Genomic DNA, 17,736 nt, shown 5'->3' with positions numbered 1-17,736 from the left:
ATCGAAATCAATGTGCTCTAAATAAATTCATCAATTAAATGAAAGCACACCATTAAACATATAATTGGAAGATAAATCTGCCCAAAATGATTATTAATTCACACGCCTCACTATGTTTCTTTATTGAGTGTTCAGTCAAAATCAATGTGCTGTGCAAATATTTATCTATTTAATAACAGCTTTCAATTTAAAGTGTTGACTTCACTTACAGCTGCTTCAAGCCAAGCAAATAAGAAAAAATTCAGTGCTAAGGACAACGCCATGCAGCGCATCAAAGGTCAAAGCTGGTTGCACTAAACATTACTCATAGTAGTTTTAGTTTTTCAGTAGTAGTTGCTGCCACGCCATTCATCCGCAATAGTCGTATAAGCAAAATGCACTGCACAGTTTGCGCCACATTGCAATGGCAGTTATAAAGAAAAACCTATTTGAAAAGCATAAGGAAAGACGAGTAGAGCTCGGCATTTATTTTTTCCTCCGTTTTTGTATTTAATTAGTCGAGCAGCAGCAGCTGCAGCTGCAGTCTGTAGTTTGCAACCCAAATGTGGGGTGTGTGTGTGTGCACAGAAATAATCTGTGGCAAGTCAGCCAAACAGAAGGAGCCGCAACAACGCAGGAAGGCAACAACGTTGCGTATGCGCAATATGACAAACAAAAGCAAACTGCTGCCAATACAATGGACCCCAACATTGTTATTGTCTTCAGCAGCTGCTGCTGCGTTGTGTTGTTCTGTTTTGTTTTGTTGCAGTCTGTTGTTGCCACATATCTTCATTTGCATTGCGACTCATTAACAAGCCAACAAACAGGACAACAAGGAGCTCAGCTGAAAACTGAGCTGACTCAGAGGGGCTCAGTTGACTTCAGTCGACGAAACTTTTTCTCCCATTATGTTTTCTGCGTTCATTGTCCAGCCTCACCTTTGAACTGCGCTCAGCTCTCATCTCTGGTCTTTTTCATTTCATTTGGTGGCAAAGCATTTTATTATATGGGTCTTATGCAATTTTCACATATCCTGACTGCCGCACCTGGGCACCAACAGCAGTCTGCAGCCATAAAGGGCAACAACAAGGACTACAAGGACTCTGACAAAGGCAACATGTGTTAAAGTCCTTTGAGCCCCTTTCAAGCAGAAATCCCCAAAAATTAACAAAAACCTATTAGGCCAAGCCCAAGCACAAATGTACCAAAGTCTTTTGGCCCCTTTCGAGCCTTGCTATGCACATGCAACTACTACGCCTCCTTCTAGTTGCAATGAAAAATGTAAATACTTTTAGCATGCGGCAAGACAAACTCTGAAAGGACAAGCCAAGTAATGCCCTGGTTGCTGTTACTGCCACATTTCCTCTCTCTCTCTCTCTCTCCTGTTGGCAAAACTTTAGTGCTGGCAAAACAAAATATTTAGATAGCAAATACACAAACACATACACACACACAGCAAAGCCTCTCACACTCACAAATTTATACAGAATGCAATGCAAAAGAGAGCGAGCAAACACTTCGCCCCCGAATATATCAGGCCCAACCAAAAAGTTTTCTTTTTCATATACCCTGTAATCGCACAACATGCAAACTAAACGAACTACAAGACATTTGAAACGCCATAAATCAGGCAAATTCATTTGGCATTCGCCAGCAAGGAACAACAAAAAAATGAAAACGAGGCCATCAGCTGCCGCTGGGAAATATCTTTAATATATTAAACTTTTTGGCCAAGAAGCTTCCCTTGAGGTAAATGCCACAAGAAATTTGTATACTTAATCAGCGCAAACAACTAACGCAAAATTGCGCCTGCAGTCAACGAGCTGAAACAAGTTAGTTTGCCTAGCAAATGCACAAATAGTTGGCTCAAGGCGGCTTAAAGTATGCAGCACCAAAGTGCATATTATGGTTTTCCATATTTCTTAAAGTGCAACGTGATTTCTAAGTAATCTTTTGTTGGAATTTAATTCTTCATTTTACGGAAATATTATAGTGATTTTTCGGTTGCCAAATAATTTATAAATTCGAAATATTTCTTAAGTAAAAAGTAAATATTTTGTGGATAATTTAAATCTCAAGATTTATTGGTAATATTTTGCTACAATTTAGTAAATGTTTTTTCTGCATTATTTCAGCTGCAAAATATTTCATTCTTTCTAAATATTTCTTAAAATAAAATCTGAATATTTAAATGCTTACTTAAGCCGCCTATTCAATTTCAATTTAGTTCTAAATAGTAAATCCGCCAGCTTTGAGCTCAATGTTCATGAGCTTGCAAAGCTTTCTAATTATTTGTGCAAGTTTATGAAAGATGATTTGCATTTGGTTAGTCAAACATATGTTAAAAATATGTTTGCTGTTCAATCAATGTCTTGGTTTACTTTAAACCAAGTTATAGGTAGCAAATGCATGCTAGAGCTTTAAGCTGTTAATAATTAATGTATATGCTTTTTAATTTAAGAAAAGCTTTGTCAATGGTTGTTGGTGCTTTAAGCTTTTGTGGCACTTCAGTGGAAATGCACTACCAAAGCTTTGTGATTATTAATTATACATAGTTTCGAAAATTCAGAGCATTTACTGTTCGTTATAGCTCCACTTTGAGCAGCTTATACTTTTGAAACACTTTTGTGGTTCTTTCGTGAGTCTGATGAAGAAATTCGGGTTGCAGCACCGTGTTTGCATTTCGTGCAACATTTGCGTGGCATGCAAGAAGGCGAGGCAAGGCAAGGCATCCACAGCCAGCAGAGACCAGCGGAACATCAGGCAGCCCGAAAACAGGGAAAACAAGCAAACAGTTTGAGTCGGAGTCGGCTCACAACCTGTTCTGGCCTGTTTTCAGGCGCTTTTCGCCATTCGCTGATTTATTTGTGCACAGCACAAAATTTCCGTTTCCGTTTCTACAGCCTGGACACAGCGTGCAACGTGCAACGTACAAAACGAGGCGGCAGCCACAAAACGAGATGGGTGATGGGCGTTGCTTTCGTCTTTTGTGCTGCATAAATTAGGCAACAAAAAGTCAGTTTATGCATTTGCGACGTGTTATTTATGCGGGCGTGCAACAAACTTGGCAAGCGGCGGCACGCAAATGTTGCACTCTCTACTTTACTGTGTTGAGCTGTGCTGAGCTGTGTTGTCGCAGCGGCAATCATCGTGGCCAGAACTTATTAGTCAACTTGAAGACACAATACTCTCTCTCGCTCTTTCTCTCTCTGTTGGCTGCTTTTTATTGAAAATCGTGCGCGCACACACAGAAGCACACACTCACACACTCATCACGCTGTGGGGACTCGCAATTCAGTGGAATTTTATGTGCCAGGCTTTAAGGCCAGAGCCACGCCTGCGAGCGTAATAGAAAACCCGCAAACGTCTCGCCCAACGTTGAGGGGCGGCACGCTCAAACAATAAATCGTATGTAAAAATTTGTAATAAATTTGCAAAGTAGCAAATGCAGCAGCAGCAGCAGTAGCAGCAGAAGCAGTGAAAGCAGCAGCCGAAGCTGCCGCGCGGCCAACGGAGCGCATACGTAATGCAGCTGGGATAACGTAGCATAATAAAAAGGCGAATCTAGCGCAAAGATGTGTGCTTTACATACCCATACAAATGATATATATGTATATGCTGGATATATGCATACATATAAAACTATTCTCCATTCCCAAAAAATAAAAACTGAACTAAAGCGCAGAAAAAGCAAAAAGCAGCTCAAGCTCCAAATGCGAAAAGAAAACGAATCGCAATGCAATACAAAACGTACAAAAAAAAAGAAATGATAAAAGCAACCATTTGGATATGCTGAGAAGCGCCGAGAGAGCCGATGATTCAATAACCGCTGCAAGTTTTGGTTACACTGGCAAGCCAGGATGAAGCGAAGCTGTAAAAGCTGCTTGTAATACGATAAAGTTCGATGATTATATAAGAATTGAAAGCAAAGGATTTACTATTGGTTCCCGCAACAGCAGCAAGAGCTTAGCAAAAGCCTTTTTGCTATGCTTCTAATTATTTACGCTGCTGGAGAGTATTGATATAAGTAGAGGAAGTAGAGAGCAGGCTTAGAGGGATCCATCACATTTTTGGTACTATATGAAAAACAAGTAAGAAAGTTACAGTCGAGTGTGCTCGACTGTGAGATACCCGCTACCCAAATTTAATAAAGCCAAAATATTGCGGTATCATTTTCAAAATATACCGAAAATACAAAAAAATACTAAAAATATACCAAATGATATGTTTGGTATATCGATATAGTACACCATTCTAAATATACCATAAACGGCACAATGTGCAAGATTGTCGGCCAAAGCAACTAAGACCCCTAGTAAGTAGGCGTTTTTGCCCATACAAAAGTATTTACTTAATAACTTCCACAAGTTTTATCTGATCGCAACCAAATTTTCAGGAATCATAACTACTATAGTAATTCGCAGCTCTAGCTTAAAAATTACGCTTGTTATTTGATTTTTTTGATTTGCGGGGTCGGAAGTGGGCGTGGCAAAAATTTGAAACAAACTTGATCTGCGTGCAAACATAACAAATACTGTAACAAATATAGCTCTATCTCTTATAGTCTCTGAGATCCAGTGTTTCATACGGACGGACGGACAGACAGACAGACGGACAGACGGACAGACGGACATGGCTATATCGTCTCGGCTGTTGACGCTGATCAAGAATAACAATATAACAACGTTTTTTGTTTAGGTATTTATCGTTTCCAATTCAACATATTTTGAAGAACAAAATTATCAAGACAATTCACTAGGAAGTCTTCCCAAAAAGTGTTAAGTGTGCTATTGATGGTAGTAGAGAAAAATTTTCAAAATAGAGAGCAGGCTTATAGGAATCTATTACATTTTTGGTAGGAATTTGGTTTTAAGCATTTATCGTTTCCATATATTGAATATCTTACCTATCACAAACTCAACAATGTAATAGAAGCCTTTACCGAAAAAGTTAAATTATTTACGCTGCAGGAGATTGCTGTTTGCAATGGTAAATGTTGGAAGTAAAAGTCTGAGGATTTTAAATTTCCAACTTAAATATGAAATACATAAAAATGTAATTTAAGCCATTAAAAAAAGGTTTGAAATGTTTTTACACTTTCAACTAGCACTTTTAATATGCTGCTAGGAAAATGGCAATTAAACTAGTAGAAAGTAGAGAAAAAAATAATTGGGAGAATATATGAATAATCAAGAAATGTATTAATAAAGTATTAATAAAGAACAATGTAATACAAAGCGTTTGAAATAGCAAGCCTAACCATCAAATGGAAATTTAATTTCAGTCTTTTAACTCTTTCTCTCTTTAAATGAAAGCGCAAACAAAAAAAAATTTTAATAAGCTGCAAGGAAATACCAATTAAACGCAGTTCATTATAGAGAAGCTCAACTGTAGCCTGTAGTCTGCTTATTCGCATAAATTTCATTGGCTGTGCAAGTCATTCGCACTTCAATATCACAACCAGCGTTGCTCACACCCCCACTTTCTCACTTCCGTGTTTCTTTCCACTTTGCATACAATGAAAAGAAATTGCTACGAATTACATGCGATGAGAATCGCAAAGAGAGAATGCGCGCAGCTGAGACACTTCACAAAAAAGCGGCAAAGCGAAGCGTCGAGGGGTCGAGTCAAGCCCATTTGAGTTGAGCTGCGGCTTAAACAGAAAATTCCCAAAACGATTGTGGTGCCGGGTTCTGCCAATTTTTTAAGCGTTCGACAGCAAGTGGAAAACGAGATGAAAACAGAGAAATGGCGCAAAAAAAAACAGAAAAAAAGCAGAGAACAAAAAAGAGAAAAGTTAATTAAATAAATCAAGCAAGCCAAGTTCAATTGGATTGCAACGGAAATGAGTGGTAAAATGCCGAAAGAGGCGAGAGACACACAAGCCCTAGCCGAAGCCGTGCCGCAATGCTGCAATAACACACACACACACACACACACAGACACAGTTCGCCAAATGAACTGTGAACGCGAAAGTGGAGAAATGGCCGACACTCTGGCGACATCCAAAAGGATATGTCTGCTGGATGTATGCAAAAAGGTCGGTCCCTTGATTCCCGGTCTGTTTGTTTGTTTGTAATTGCATTTAAAGCAAATAAATGTAATTATTTATTGCATTTCGCCAGCAGTTGACACGCTCCAGAGAAAGAAAACGGCCGAACACATATCCTTTGCCTGCTGCTGCTTACTTAATGAAAATCATCGTCCAGCGATAATGGTTGAGTTGTTGTACATTCGGCATATGTAATCACTTTTTCAAAAACATCATTTGCACACACACACATTGCTGTTGCTGCCCTGAGGCAATTGTCATTGATAATCGCATTTTGCATTTAAATGTTTTAGTCAATTAATACACGCAACTTGTGTGGCATGACGCATACGCCATGTTGCACACTCACGAACACATCAAAGTTTTGTTCTGGCGTCCAGTCCTGTTTTGTGTGCTCAAATATTTGTGCACTGAATTCACTGAACTGGCAGAGTAATTTATGTGTTTATTATCGAGCGTCAGTCGCGCATTTAGTTTTAGTTTAGTTCAGTTTAGTTGCTGTTAGTTAATGTTCTTGGCAGCAACACTGCCACGCCCCTTCAGGCTAAAACTCAAAGCATCAAATCGCATTTATCGCACTTAACACGCAAAGCAAATAAACCGCCAACTATGTATGCATATATGAATATATATACATATATGTATATGTATATAAATCAGGCAATATGGCAGCCAACAGGCGACAAGAAAAGCGCATTTCAATTATTAATTTTCCATGCATAATTGTGAAACTCATTTTACACGACGATACATTTAATCGATATTTACACACGTCAATTAAGCAAAAACAATCACAAAATGACAGAAATAATTAAAGAATTCAATAGTACACAAATAGCTTTGGCTGCATTATAAAAACTACCTCCAATAATGCGCAGAAAAAATTCTGTAAATCACTGCAAAATAAATACCCTATAAATATTTGTATAATTTAGTTTTTTACTTTTATGTAAACTTTGCAATACTAACAATACTGAAAATAATTGAGCACTGGTTTTAATAGTGCATAAAATGTTTTGGCTACACAAAAACTACCTAAAATTATACACAGAAAAAATTTTTAAAAATCATTTAAAAATAAATGTCAAAATATTATTTCAATGAAGGCTTCTTTTTTATCAAATCAGAACTCAATTTGATGGACTTTACTTTTTTGTAAACTTTGCATATTTCACCTTGTTGATTATAATTAAATACGTCGATTTATTCAATTATTAAATAAATTCATAATTTGTTTAGGGTTTTCCGCTAATTATGCACATAAAGTACTTTACAAATAACTAGCAAATATTTATGTAATTAAGATTAGAGTTGATAAGTTAACAAATTTGATTAGCTTTACGTCTATCTAAATTTAACATATTTTAAGCCACTTATAATCAGAATAGTTGCCACAAATATATGCAACAATTCGGATCAAAACTTTTGCAAATATTTGTAACTTTATTTAGAATATTTTTGTCTCATGTTTCACATTCACATTTATTAGTTTTGTCACAGCTACTGTCAGACTAATCGTTTTATGTAACTAACACATTTAAATGTATTTTATAAATCGTTTCCAACGAAATCCTTTTTAATGAAATGTAAATTGTCATAACGTTTTTGACATTTTTGTCGTGTTGCTTGCATGTTTAGCATTACAAATCAATTATAGCAGGCTGTCAGGCGAGTTGTGTTTGTATGTGTGTGTGTGTGAGTGTTATGACTGCATGCAAATCACGTAGGTTTGCATTTTGCCAAAATGCGTTTTGCACCTAAAACGACAGCTGCAACAGCAACTACAACAAAAAGCAACTAACATGTATGTTTTAGTAGTGTGTGTGTGTGTGTGTGTGTGTGCAAATAATGACAGACAGCATAAACAAACACGCACATCAGCAACTGGCGGCTGCCTGTCGCCGAGGGGCAAACCACACAACAGTCTCTGGTAGAGCAGGGAGCAGAGGGGCAGCAACGACACATCACATGTTTCCGCTTTTTGCACGTAACGAACGGATGGACATGAACATGGACAGGAAACACACACACAACCCTACACACACATACTCACACACCCGAACCGACACAACAGACTGTCAAAAGCATTTGAATTCATTTAAATTGAGCAGATTTGACGCACAAGTAATTTGACTTGAGCCTCTCAAATTACCATCCTTTTGGGCCAATTCTATGCCTGTCTCTCTTCACTTTCTCATCTGATTGATGGCGTAATGAACTTTGCCATACAGTTTGAGCTCGTAAATTAAATTTAAAGTACAGCAGCCTAGTGAATATTTAATAATCAACTGGATTACAAATATAAATAACTTCTACTCCTTTTCTGTTTTTTTATACCCGATACGCATAGGGTATTATCACTTTTTGGCACAGAAAATGTATGTAACAGGCAGAAGGAGCCTTCGACCCAATAAAGTATATATATTCTTGATTAAGGCCGAGTAGATATAACCACGTCCGTCTGTCTGTCCGTCTGTATGAACTAGAGTTGGGCGCGTGTCGTGTTAATTCTCGTGTCACATCGTGACACGACTCAACACGCGTGTTCGTGTTGCACGCAATCAAATTTCGCGTGTTCGTGCGTGCTCGTGCTGCGCACTCCAACACGACAACACGAAACAACACGACAACACGAAGCAAAAAATTTGATTTTTTTTGCCTTATTGGCAATATTGCTCGACTGCACTATTTTTTAGTATATTTCCTCAGCAAGAATTGGCCACACTGTAGACCACATACGATCACATTGTTTCTTTGAGCTGGATGCTAGAAAGATAAAAATGGAGAGGCGCATTCAAATTCAAGAAGCGATTGCCAAAGGGGACGAAAAATACAAATTAATTAACAATTCGAAAGCCAAAAGTCTTATTTGGCAGACGTTTAATTTAATTGAATGCTGTGGTGAGATCCTAAACTTTGTGTGCTGCAAAAAAGTGCAAAGTTGTATTCGCATACACGCCGAAGACCGGAACCGGCGTATTAAATCGTCACAAATGTGCCGTTCAAGCGGACGCACGCCAACCTACTTTGCCGTCTTTTGTGCATAAAAAAGTTCCGCAAAATGTCATAAATAACCTGGCCATCAAACAGTTGGCTTTCGTGGCTAAGGATTTACAGCCTCTCAGCGTCACCGAAGGTGAGTTAAAATATATGCAATATATGTACACATATACATTTACACACATTCATATGTACAGTGCCGAGTTTATTTGTGTGAATATGAGTGTTAAATTAGTGGTACCCAAGCTCATAACTCGCTGTTTTTGTATCATCGGATCAATGTTTTTTTTTATTTGTGTGTATTGTGGAAAAGAGCTACTGAGCTTGGGCACCTGTGGATTAAATATTAATTAATATGTATATATATGTAATTACTTTTTATTTTGTTTAGGCGAAGGATTCCAGGAGTATGCTCAAGCCCTTATAAATCTAGGAGCTGCATATGGCGTTCAAAAATATAAGGATGTATCCGTATCGAGAAAAACTCTTACTTACTCCGTCATGATAAAGGAATACGAGCGTATACATAAGGAGCTAAGCACAGCGCTTATAGAACAACAATTAGCCTTCACAACGGATATGTGGACCGACTCGTACACGCAGCGGAGTTTTGTAAGCTTAAGCGCTCATTATATATGTGCTGAATTTAAGTTAAATGTTAAAATATTGGGTGTTAAAGAATTCGAGGCAGAGAAAAAAACCGGAGCTAATATTTTATTGCATGTAACCGACATTTTAAAACAATTTAACATCGATAATAAGTTGATAAACTCTGTAATTGTCACCGACAACGGAGCAAATGTTGTTTCGGCTTTTAATAATTTTAAGAGACTATCGTGCGCATGCCACAATTTGAATCTTTTAATGACCGATGTCCTCGAAAAGGATCCAATTTATGAAATTAGGCAGCTTATTGATGCGTCGAAGAAATTGGTTAAATATTTCGAGCATTCAGAGTTGAACAATAAATTAAGCAAGTCACTAAAACAAGATGTACAAACTAGATGGAACTCGGTGTATATTATGCTTCAAAGTATATTTGACGTTAAGGATGAAATAAAATATCTTTTAAGTGAAAAAAAATCAATCGAATCGAATTGCTGATATTGACTTTGAAATTATAAATCAAGTTCTAGAATTCTTAAAACCTTTTAAAGAATGTTCTGAAAAATTTAGTTCCGAAAAGAACCCACCATACATATTTATGTTCTTTGGTACAACAAATTAAAATCACACTGTAATCAAAAAATGTTAGATTCATTTGTTATATCTCAACTTAAAACTAATACTCTCTTACAACTTGATAAGCGTCTTAAGCCAACCAACCTGCATTACGTCGGTCTTTTTTTAAACCCGCCGTTTAGGCAGCTTAATTTTTTAACAGAAACGGAAAGAAATGACACTTTTGCTACGATCAAAGGCATATTATCTGAATATTCAATTGAAAATACCAGTCCTGAGAAAAGCACATCGGCTAATGAAGCCCAGGATTTTTTTGAATTTAGAGATGAAACCAATGCTAAAAAGGTTAAATTAGTGCGCAGCGCTGTCGACATTGAAATAGATAACTATTACAAATGCGGCAAAGAAAATGAAAACAATGTTTTAGAGTTTTGGAGAAACGCTAATAACCTTAAGTGTCTTCAAAAACTGGCAAAGCAAATTTTAAATATACCAATCAGCTCAGCTACGAGCGAAAGAGTGTTCTCAACGTCTGGCATGGTTCTGTGCGAGCGCAGAACAAGATTGCTCAGCAGCAATTTGGATAAACTGGTATTTTTATACAAAAATATGAATTAATTTTAATGTTTTTTATGTTAACTTTCGCCATGCGCATTTACCTTTAATGTAATAAAAAGTGAATAAAGTACCATTACTTTTAATAAGAAATTTAGCGCGTCTTTTTATTTATCCGGGCTCCAACAAAGGTTATTGTTAATAAAAGCTCGCTGACTCAAAATAATCATTACATTGTAATGTAATATGATACAAAATTGAAATAAATATGAAAAAAAAATTTCGTGTTGTTCGTGCGTGTTTCGTGCGTGTTCGTGTTGGACCAAAATCGACCGTGCGTGTTCGTGTTACACAAAAAAAAAATTTTCGTGTTCGTGTTGTGTCGTGTTGAAAATTTTAGACACGCGCCCATCTCTAGTATGAACACCTTAATCTCTGACACTATAAGAGATAGAAATATAACTCTTTTTCAACAGAACTTGTTATACTTGCAGGCAGATGAAAATTGTTTCAAATTTTTGCCACGCCCACTTCCGTCTCCGCAAATCAATAAAAATCGGAAATCGAGCGTAAGCCTAGAGTCTCCACTTTTGGTAGATACAATAATAACAATAATCTTTATGATTCCTGAAAATTTGGTTACGATCGGATACGAATTGTAGAAGTTATTTAAAAAATACCTTTGTATAGGCAAAAAGCCTTCTTACCTTGTCTGACAATCTGGTATATTTTAAATAGTACATTATCATTATACCGAACATAGCATTCGGTAGATTTTTAGTATTTTTCGGTGAATTAATTTCGTACATTTTTCACTTAATACCGCACTATTTTGCTTATATTTAAAATGGGTAGCGGGTATCTCACAGTCAAACTCGACTGTAGCTTTCATGCTTGTTTTTTTTTGGTCAAAGCTTGCTATGCAAAATTGTACTAGAAACCAAGTCAAGGACCAGCTGAAGCTAAAGCTACAACTACGGTTGCTGCTGCTCCGGCTCCTGCTGTTGCTGCTGATGATGAAAGTAATCAAAACTTTATCCGTTGTTGTTTGTGCAACTGCTGGCGTGTTGCACTTAGTTTGGGGGCACAAAATGTTTGTAAATCATAATTGCGCGCAAAAGTAGCTAACAGCCAGGTGAGTTACCTTTCGCAGTCATCCTCTCCTCCACATTTCTCCATTTCAGATGCGAAAAAAAACAAAACTTGAGAACAGCAAAGGAAAACTAGTGTGAAAAGCAAATAAATATACAGAGGAAAAACCTTTTTAACATTTTTTTTTTACTTTACTTATGCGCGCAATTAAAAATTATGAGAAATATTTCTAGAAACTTGCAGAATTGAGTTCGTTCTCCCCTTTTAAATAACTACATACATACGTGAACACACTTTCTGCACCAAAACGTAAAGTTTTAGTTAACCAAAGGTGTAAAGTTCACTCTTTGGGAAAAGTTCTTTTCACTTTTTTTTTTTGCTTTTTGAGAAAACAAGTCACATAAAAATCGTTGATCATTCTCTGCTAAGAAACAATAAAAAGGAAAAACTAGTTAAAAACTTTGAACAGCTGAAAATGCTGTTGAATAAAATACACACACACACATACACAAGGAAAATACTCAGAGTACGAGTAATAGCTGTAAAAGTTTTTAGTTTGAATGAAGTACACACATGTGTAAGTGCTTTTGTGTGCTCTATCTGACCAGCTCGAGGACTTGAGAAGCTGCTTCTTCTTTGGCAACTTTCAGCAGCTGATTTAGCAAAACTTGGCATGACAAAGCTTTAAGCACATTCAAGTGTAGATACATTTATTTTTGCTAATATACAAATAATAAATTGCATATATAATGAAAGTATTTCATGAAGTGTAATAGTTGAGGTATGATTACACAAAAATGCTGTCAAGTAGTGAACAAATAACTAATGGGATAAAAAGAGCTTTGAGAACTTGTTTGCACAACTTCCAACAACTTATTAAGTGAAGCTTGTGTGACTTGAAAAAGTGTTGAGCATTAAATGTTGCACTGAAAATATCCGAATGCTAAATTTGAAATATGAATAAATGTCGATTTTATAAAAAATTGTAAGAATAGTTAACGAAATTAAAAGGGCTGGAAAGCTCTGATCAGTTTAGTGGAATTGAGGCTCTGCAACTTTCAACAGCTTTTTTAGAAAAGACTGCGTGGCATGATAAAATTTTAAGTTCATTTTGATGTTATAGATTAAAAAATTGTTTATTCAAATAACTATAAATTATATTTAGAAAATATAATTGTTGTTGAGCATTCCCTAGACAAAAATTCTGTAAACTATCTTTATGGCAACGTTCAACAGCTTTTTTAGCCGAGCTTGCTTGGCATGACAAAGTTTGAAACACATTTTAATGCGTAAAATATTATAAATATATAACAAAAAATAATGTTCACAAAATATAAGTGTATATTATAGACTTGACCTCCAAAAAATATGCCTTAAAGTATCTAAAAAGTATGTAAACACAAGATTTATAATATTCACAAAATACAAGTATTGCTGAACTTCGCCTAGACAAAAATGCTTTAAAGTATCGACACAGCTAATGAAATTAAAGGAGCTTTAAAAGTATTCACTCAACGCAAAAGTATTAACAGCGACTTTGAATAAGCTTTGTGAATTATTTGCTATGTGGCACATTTGACAAAGCTGCTTGCCATCGCTTATTTAGAAGACTTTTCAAGCATGAAAAAAGAACAAAACAACAACAACACAAACAAGTTGAAACACTTTTTCGTTAAAGCCTTGTTGCTGTCACGTTTAAAGCGCCTTTGTTCGCTCGTTGTTTATTTGCAAACTTGAACAACATTTCGATGAATATTTTTGCGCAATTTATTTGCTTTGTTGCAGCAACAGAACACAAAAGCGGTGCATGCAGGCAGCAAGGCAGGCAACATGCAACATGAGCAAAAGAATTTTTTTTCACCAACTGCTGTTCGCACCTGCCATCATCCACCTGTTCATTATTGCAAAAAAAAGAGAGAATTCCTTTTAAACGTGCAAAAAAAAAAACGAATCCAATCAAATGCGAACACAACACAACAGCTGGACAGCACAATGAAAATGGTTTAAATGTAGGATAAGTTTTTGAAGAGGCCGCGGGGGGAACAAGAGGGAAATATGTGGAGGTAGGCTACTCACCCATAGACCATGTCGGTTCCCACGTAATGCGTATAGTAGAGAATGCTAACCACGGTGATGGCAAACAATACGTATACGCAGCGTCGCACATTGATGCCATAGCAGCGACGTGCAATTAAATTACAAAAACTGGAAATGTTTGAGGCGCCACCGTTGCCGTTGTTGCTGCCACTGCAACCATTGCCGCTGCTGCCAATACTCGTTGATGAGGTAGAGTTAAAGTCGTAGTTGTTGCCATTGGTTTTGGCCTTGTACGTGACAATGCCGCTGGCCAGAAACCCGTTAGAAGTGTGCTGCTCCATTGTTGCCGCCGTCGACGCCGACGTCGGCGGTGGCAGCAGCATGCTGCGATCTGTGATGTGATGTGTATGCAGGTCAGTTGGAGGCGTGGCAGGACTTCGAGAGACTGCAGCTGGTGCGGCATAGACATTGCCATTGCCGAAATGCTTACTGAAATGGTTGCCGCAATTCGCAGTTGCATCTACAGTTGCAGTTGCAGTCACAGTCGCAGCCGCAGCTCCGGCAGCCGCATCCACATCCGCATCCGTATCAGCATCCGTTTGGGTGCCGGTCACGCTCGTCCGGCCCAATCCCGACTGCATTTGCGGCTGCTTAATGAGTTTTTCATATTTCGCCGATTTGCCAGGCAGCCGATTTGCAATGTTATATGATGTTGTTGGAGTTGTTGTTGCTGTTGTTGTTGTTCCTATTGCTGCGGTTGCTTTTGTTGTCGCTGTTCTTGCTGCTGCTGATATTGTCATATTGTTGTTGGGACTATCAGTCGGTGGTTACTGCAAGCTGGAGTCTATAATATGAATTGTATATATAATGTTGTCTCTCTTTCTCTCGTTTACGTTCTCTTTCTCTCTCTTTAATTGGCAGCGTTTGCTTTTGGGATATGTTCGAAATATGTTTTTTAGAAGAACACGCGTGTTGTTTGCTTTTAATATTTGTTTTCTTCTCTTTTTTGTTATGGCACTTGTATTTATTAAATGTCTTCGGTAATTTTTGTATTTTCACTTTCACTTTTCAATTCGCCATTTGATATGTTTCCAAATTTTTAAATATTCATTTTGCTTGGCCATTGTGGCTGCGCTTCGAATAGTTGCTGCTGTTGTTGTTGGGGCAGCTAGCGTTGAGGGCCATTATCAGTCATATGACAGACCCACTTTCGAACAGTTCCAAGCTCTATTATCAGACATTGACTGGGTCGTCGCTGGTTCGTCTTATCTGCAAAGAGGCAAAAGCGAAAGAGGGGAAAATCATTAAATAAACAATTATAGCTGATGACCAAAGCAAACAAATAGCAAAATAGTTTAATTTATTAAGGGGTTCCACTTTTATTTAATTAATAAATTTCATTTCATTTTCAATATTATTTTAAGGTGTGTGAAGGGTATTTAGCAACCACGTTACGTAGCCGCACCGTTGACATTTATGATGTCTCCAAACTAATGCGTCTTTTTGTTATCTATTTACAAAGTGGCGACTGCTCGATGCTTGTCAATTTGCTCGCACTTCGAAATGAATGTAAACAAAATGCTGATAAAACTGCAAACAAAATAGAGCAGCCCACAAAGTAAACTCTTGTAGCCCAAGTTCTAGATGTCTATATCTATATCTATACTCAAGCAGCTTTTTCTGTGTGTGTATTTTGGTTGTGTGTGCGTGTGTGTGGATTTAGCCATTAACTGCACATGTGGCTTACTTTAATTGCAAATGGCTGCGGCTGTCGCCTAAATAATGACAACATACTTTCGGGCGCTTTACGGCCCAACCAAATGAGTCAATAATGAGGTTTAGATGAGCAACAACAATATTTGCCCAGTTCCTCCCTCTTCCTTTATCAGTATTTTGTGGGCTCGGCCGCAATACAAACATTTGTCGACACGTGTTCGTTGGGATAGAAAACAAACGCACACACAACACACGCTTGAAGCCTGTCACAACGGAAACTTAAAGAAGCAAATAGAAGCGCACATCAAAGCAAATAAATACAAAAAAAGAAGGAAAGAATAAGATTACTTGAAAAATCATTAAATCAACCTTAATGTAAACTCAATACGGCATAATAAGATTACCCAATTCAAGCATAAAGTCGTATGCCATTTATTTATTAAATTCCAGTTGAGTTTTTTCCCTCAAATTGAGTGAAATTCCTGAAGAAAACCTTTTTATACCCGCTATCCATAGGGTAGAAGGGTATATAACTTTGTGCCCCCAGGAAATGGATGTAACAGGCGTAATTTTAAAGCTAGAGTCTCAAATTTTGGAACAGACAATAATAACTATAGTTTTAATGATTCCTGCAAATTTGGAATTTAAAATACACTTTTTTGTGGGCAAAAACGTTAACTTTCTACGGATCTTAGTTGCTTTGGTTAACAACCTGGTATATTTGGCAATATACCAAATATAGCCTATGGTATATTTTTAGCATTTTTGTGGTATATGATTTTTAAGTATGTTGAAATGAATACCGCATTGTTGTGCTTTTATTCACAATGGTTAGCGGGTATCGCACAGTCGAACACACTCGATTGTAACTTTCTTACTTGTTTTTTCGTTGTTGAAATGTCAAGTACTCTGATTATTTCTTTTATTAATTTGACAAGAGTTTAGCCATGGCAACTGTCAGCAACAGCAGTCGAGAGTTCATCACAACAACTTTGCCATTTATTCTTTTCACTTTTCACGTAACAACTGCAGACACACAAAACACAAAAAACCGTTTCTGAAAGACACTTGCAATAATTTACAAACAGCATTTTTCTAACTGGCTGACAGACAGACGTAGAACAACAATAACAACAACAACAATCGCTGACGCATTCCTTGGCCTTGTTTTTTGCTGTTACAAATTTATCATTAAAATGTCAGAACTTAAATTGATTCAAAAAGTTTAGCCTGCTGGCGAGTGACAGAAGAGAGAGAGAGAGAGAGACAGAGAGAGGGAGGCAGACCCCAAGAGCACTTTTGTTTCTGCCTCCCACCGCAAGATGGCAGCTTTGGCTGTCGCTGTTGGTTGGTTGCATTGTCGCTTAGGCACAACTTTTGTTCTCTTCGCTCTCTGTGTTAGTGTGTGTGTGTGTGTTGTGGCTTCTGTTTGTTTGCGTCTTTTGCAGCATACTTTAAGGCGCGCATAAAAACTTTGCTTTCTTCGTTAGGCAAACTTGTTTAATTTCCTCTTCAATTGTGCATGCCCCAACTCCTTGTTTGCCTGCTCTTCTCTTTTTTGTGTGCGGCATAAATACTTTATCTAAACTTTTGCATCACTTTTGTTTGTTGTTGCTGATTTGCTTGTCCTACAACTGACTCCCAAGTCTGTCTCTTCCATCTGTCTCTGCCTGGTTGAGTACTTCTGCAACTCACTGTATACTTTGTGTTCATATGCTTGTATTTAGATGTAGCTCGAACTTGGCTCAAAATTTATGTGGCATGCACTTTTCAATTTACATCAAATATTTATGTTAGTCGTCTCCATATTTTGCTCTACTTGTTATCACTGCCTCATCAGCATTTCCCCATTCTCTCTCTCTCTCTCTGCATTTATCGTTTTAATAGTTATGTATTTTCTGGCTAATAACACATGTCTCTCAAGTTTTCATTTCGAGTTATTTCGGTTTGGTACTTTTCAATTTTTGCTTGCAAGACGATTCCATTTCTGGCATTCATGTTTATACTACAACAACAATGCCAACAACAACGGCATCATGTTGCACACACACAGCAGAAGAGGAAGGAAGGGAAGGGAGGGGAGTGGAGTGGAGTCGAGGGTAGCCCAGAGGTAGCACCATTAA

The 17,736-nt window shown here is 37.4% G+C and overlaps 1 protein-coding gene across 3 annotated transcripts in view; it reads right to left on the bottom strand.

The window, feature by feature from the left end:
• The window catches only part of LOC132791857 (bifunctional heparan sulfate N-deacetylase/N-sulfotransferase), a 79,599-nt gene that overhangs the window by 24,190 nt on the left and 37,673 nt on the right, over window positions 1–17,736 (bottom strand). For 2 of the 3 annotated variants that reach the window (XM_060800957.1, XM_060800955.1), the window contains exon 2: window positions 13,937–15,166. In XM_060800957.1, the coding sequence (XP_060656940.1) occupies window positions 13,937–14,697 (761 nt within the window). In that variant the 5' untranslated portion in view covers window positions 14,698–15,166. Of the gene's footprint in view, window positions 1–13,936; window positions 15,167–16,491; window positions 16,610–17,736 lie in introns of those variants that run through there. The other variant, XM_060800956.1, reaches the window with a different exon arrangement.

This window comes from Drosophila nasuta, chromosome 3 (assembly GCF_023558535.2).
Source record: "Drosophila nasuta strain 15112-1781.00 chromosome 3, ASM2355853v1, whole genome shotgun sequence".
Lineage (NCBI taxonomy): Eukaryota > Metazoa > Arthropoda > Insecta > Diptera > Drosophilidae > Drosophila > Drosophila nasuta.
The sequence above is the reverse complement of the archived record's forward strand: the minus strand, read 5'-3'. Positions and strand labels throughout refer to the sequence as shown.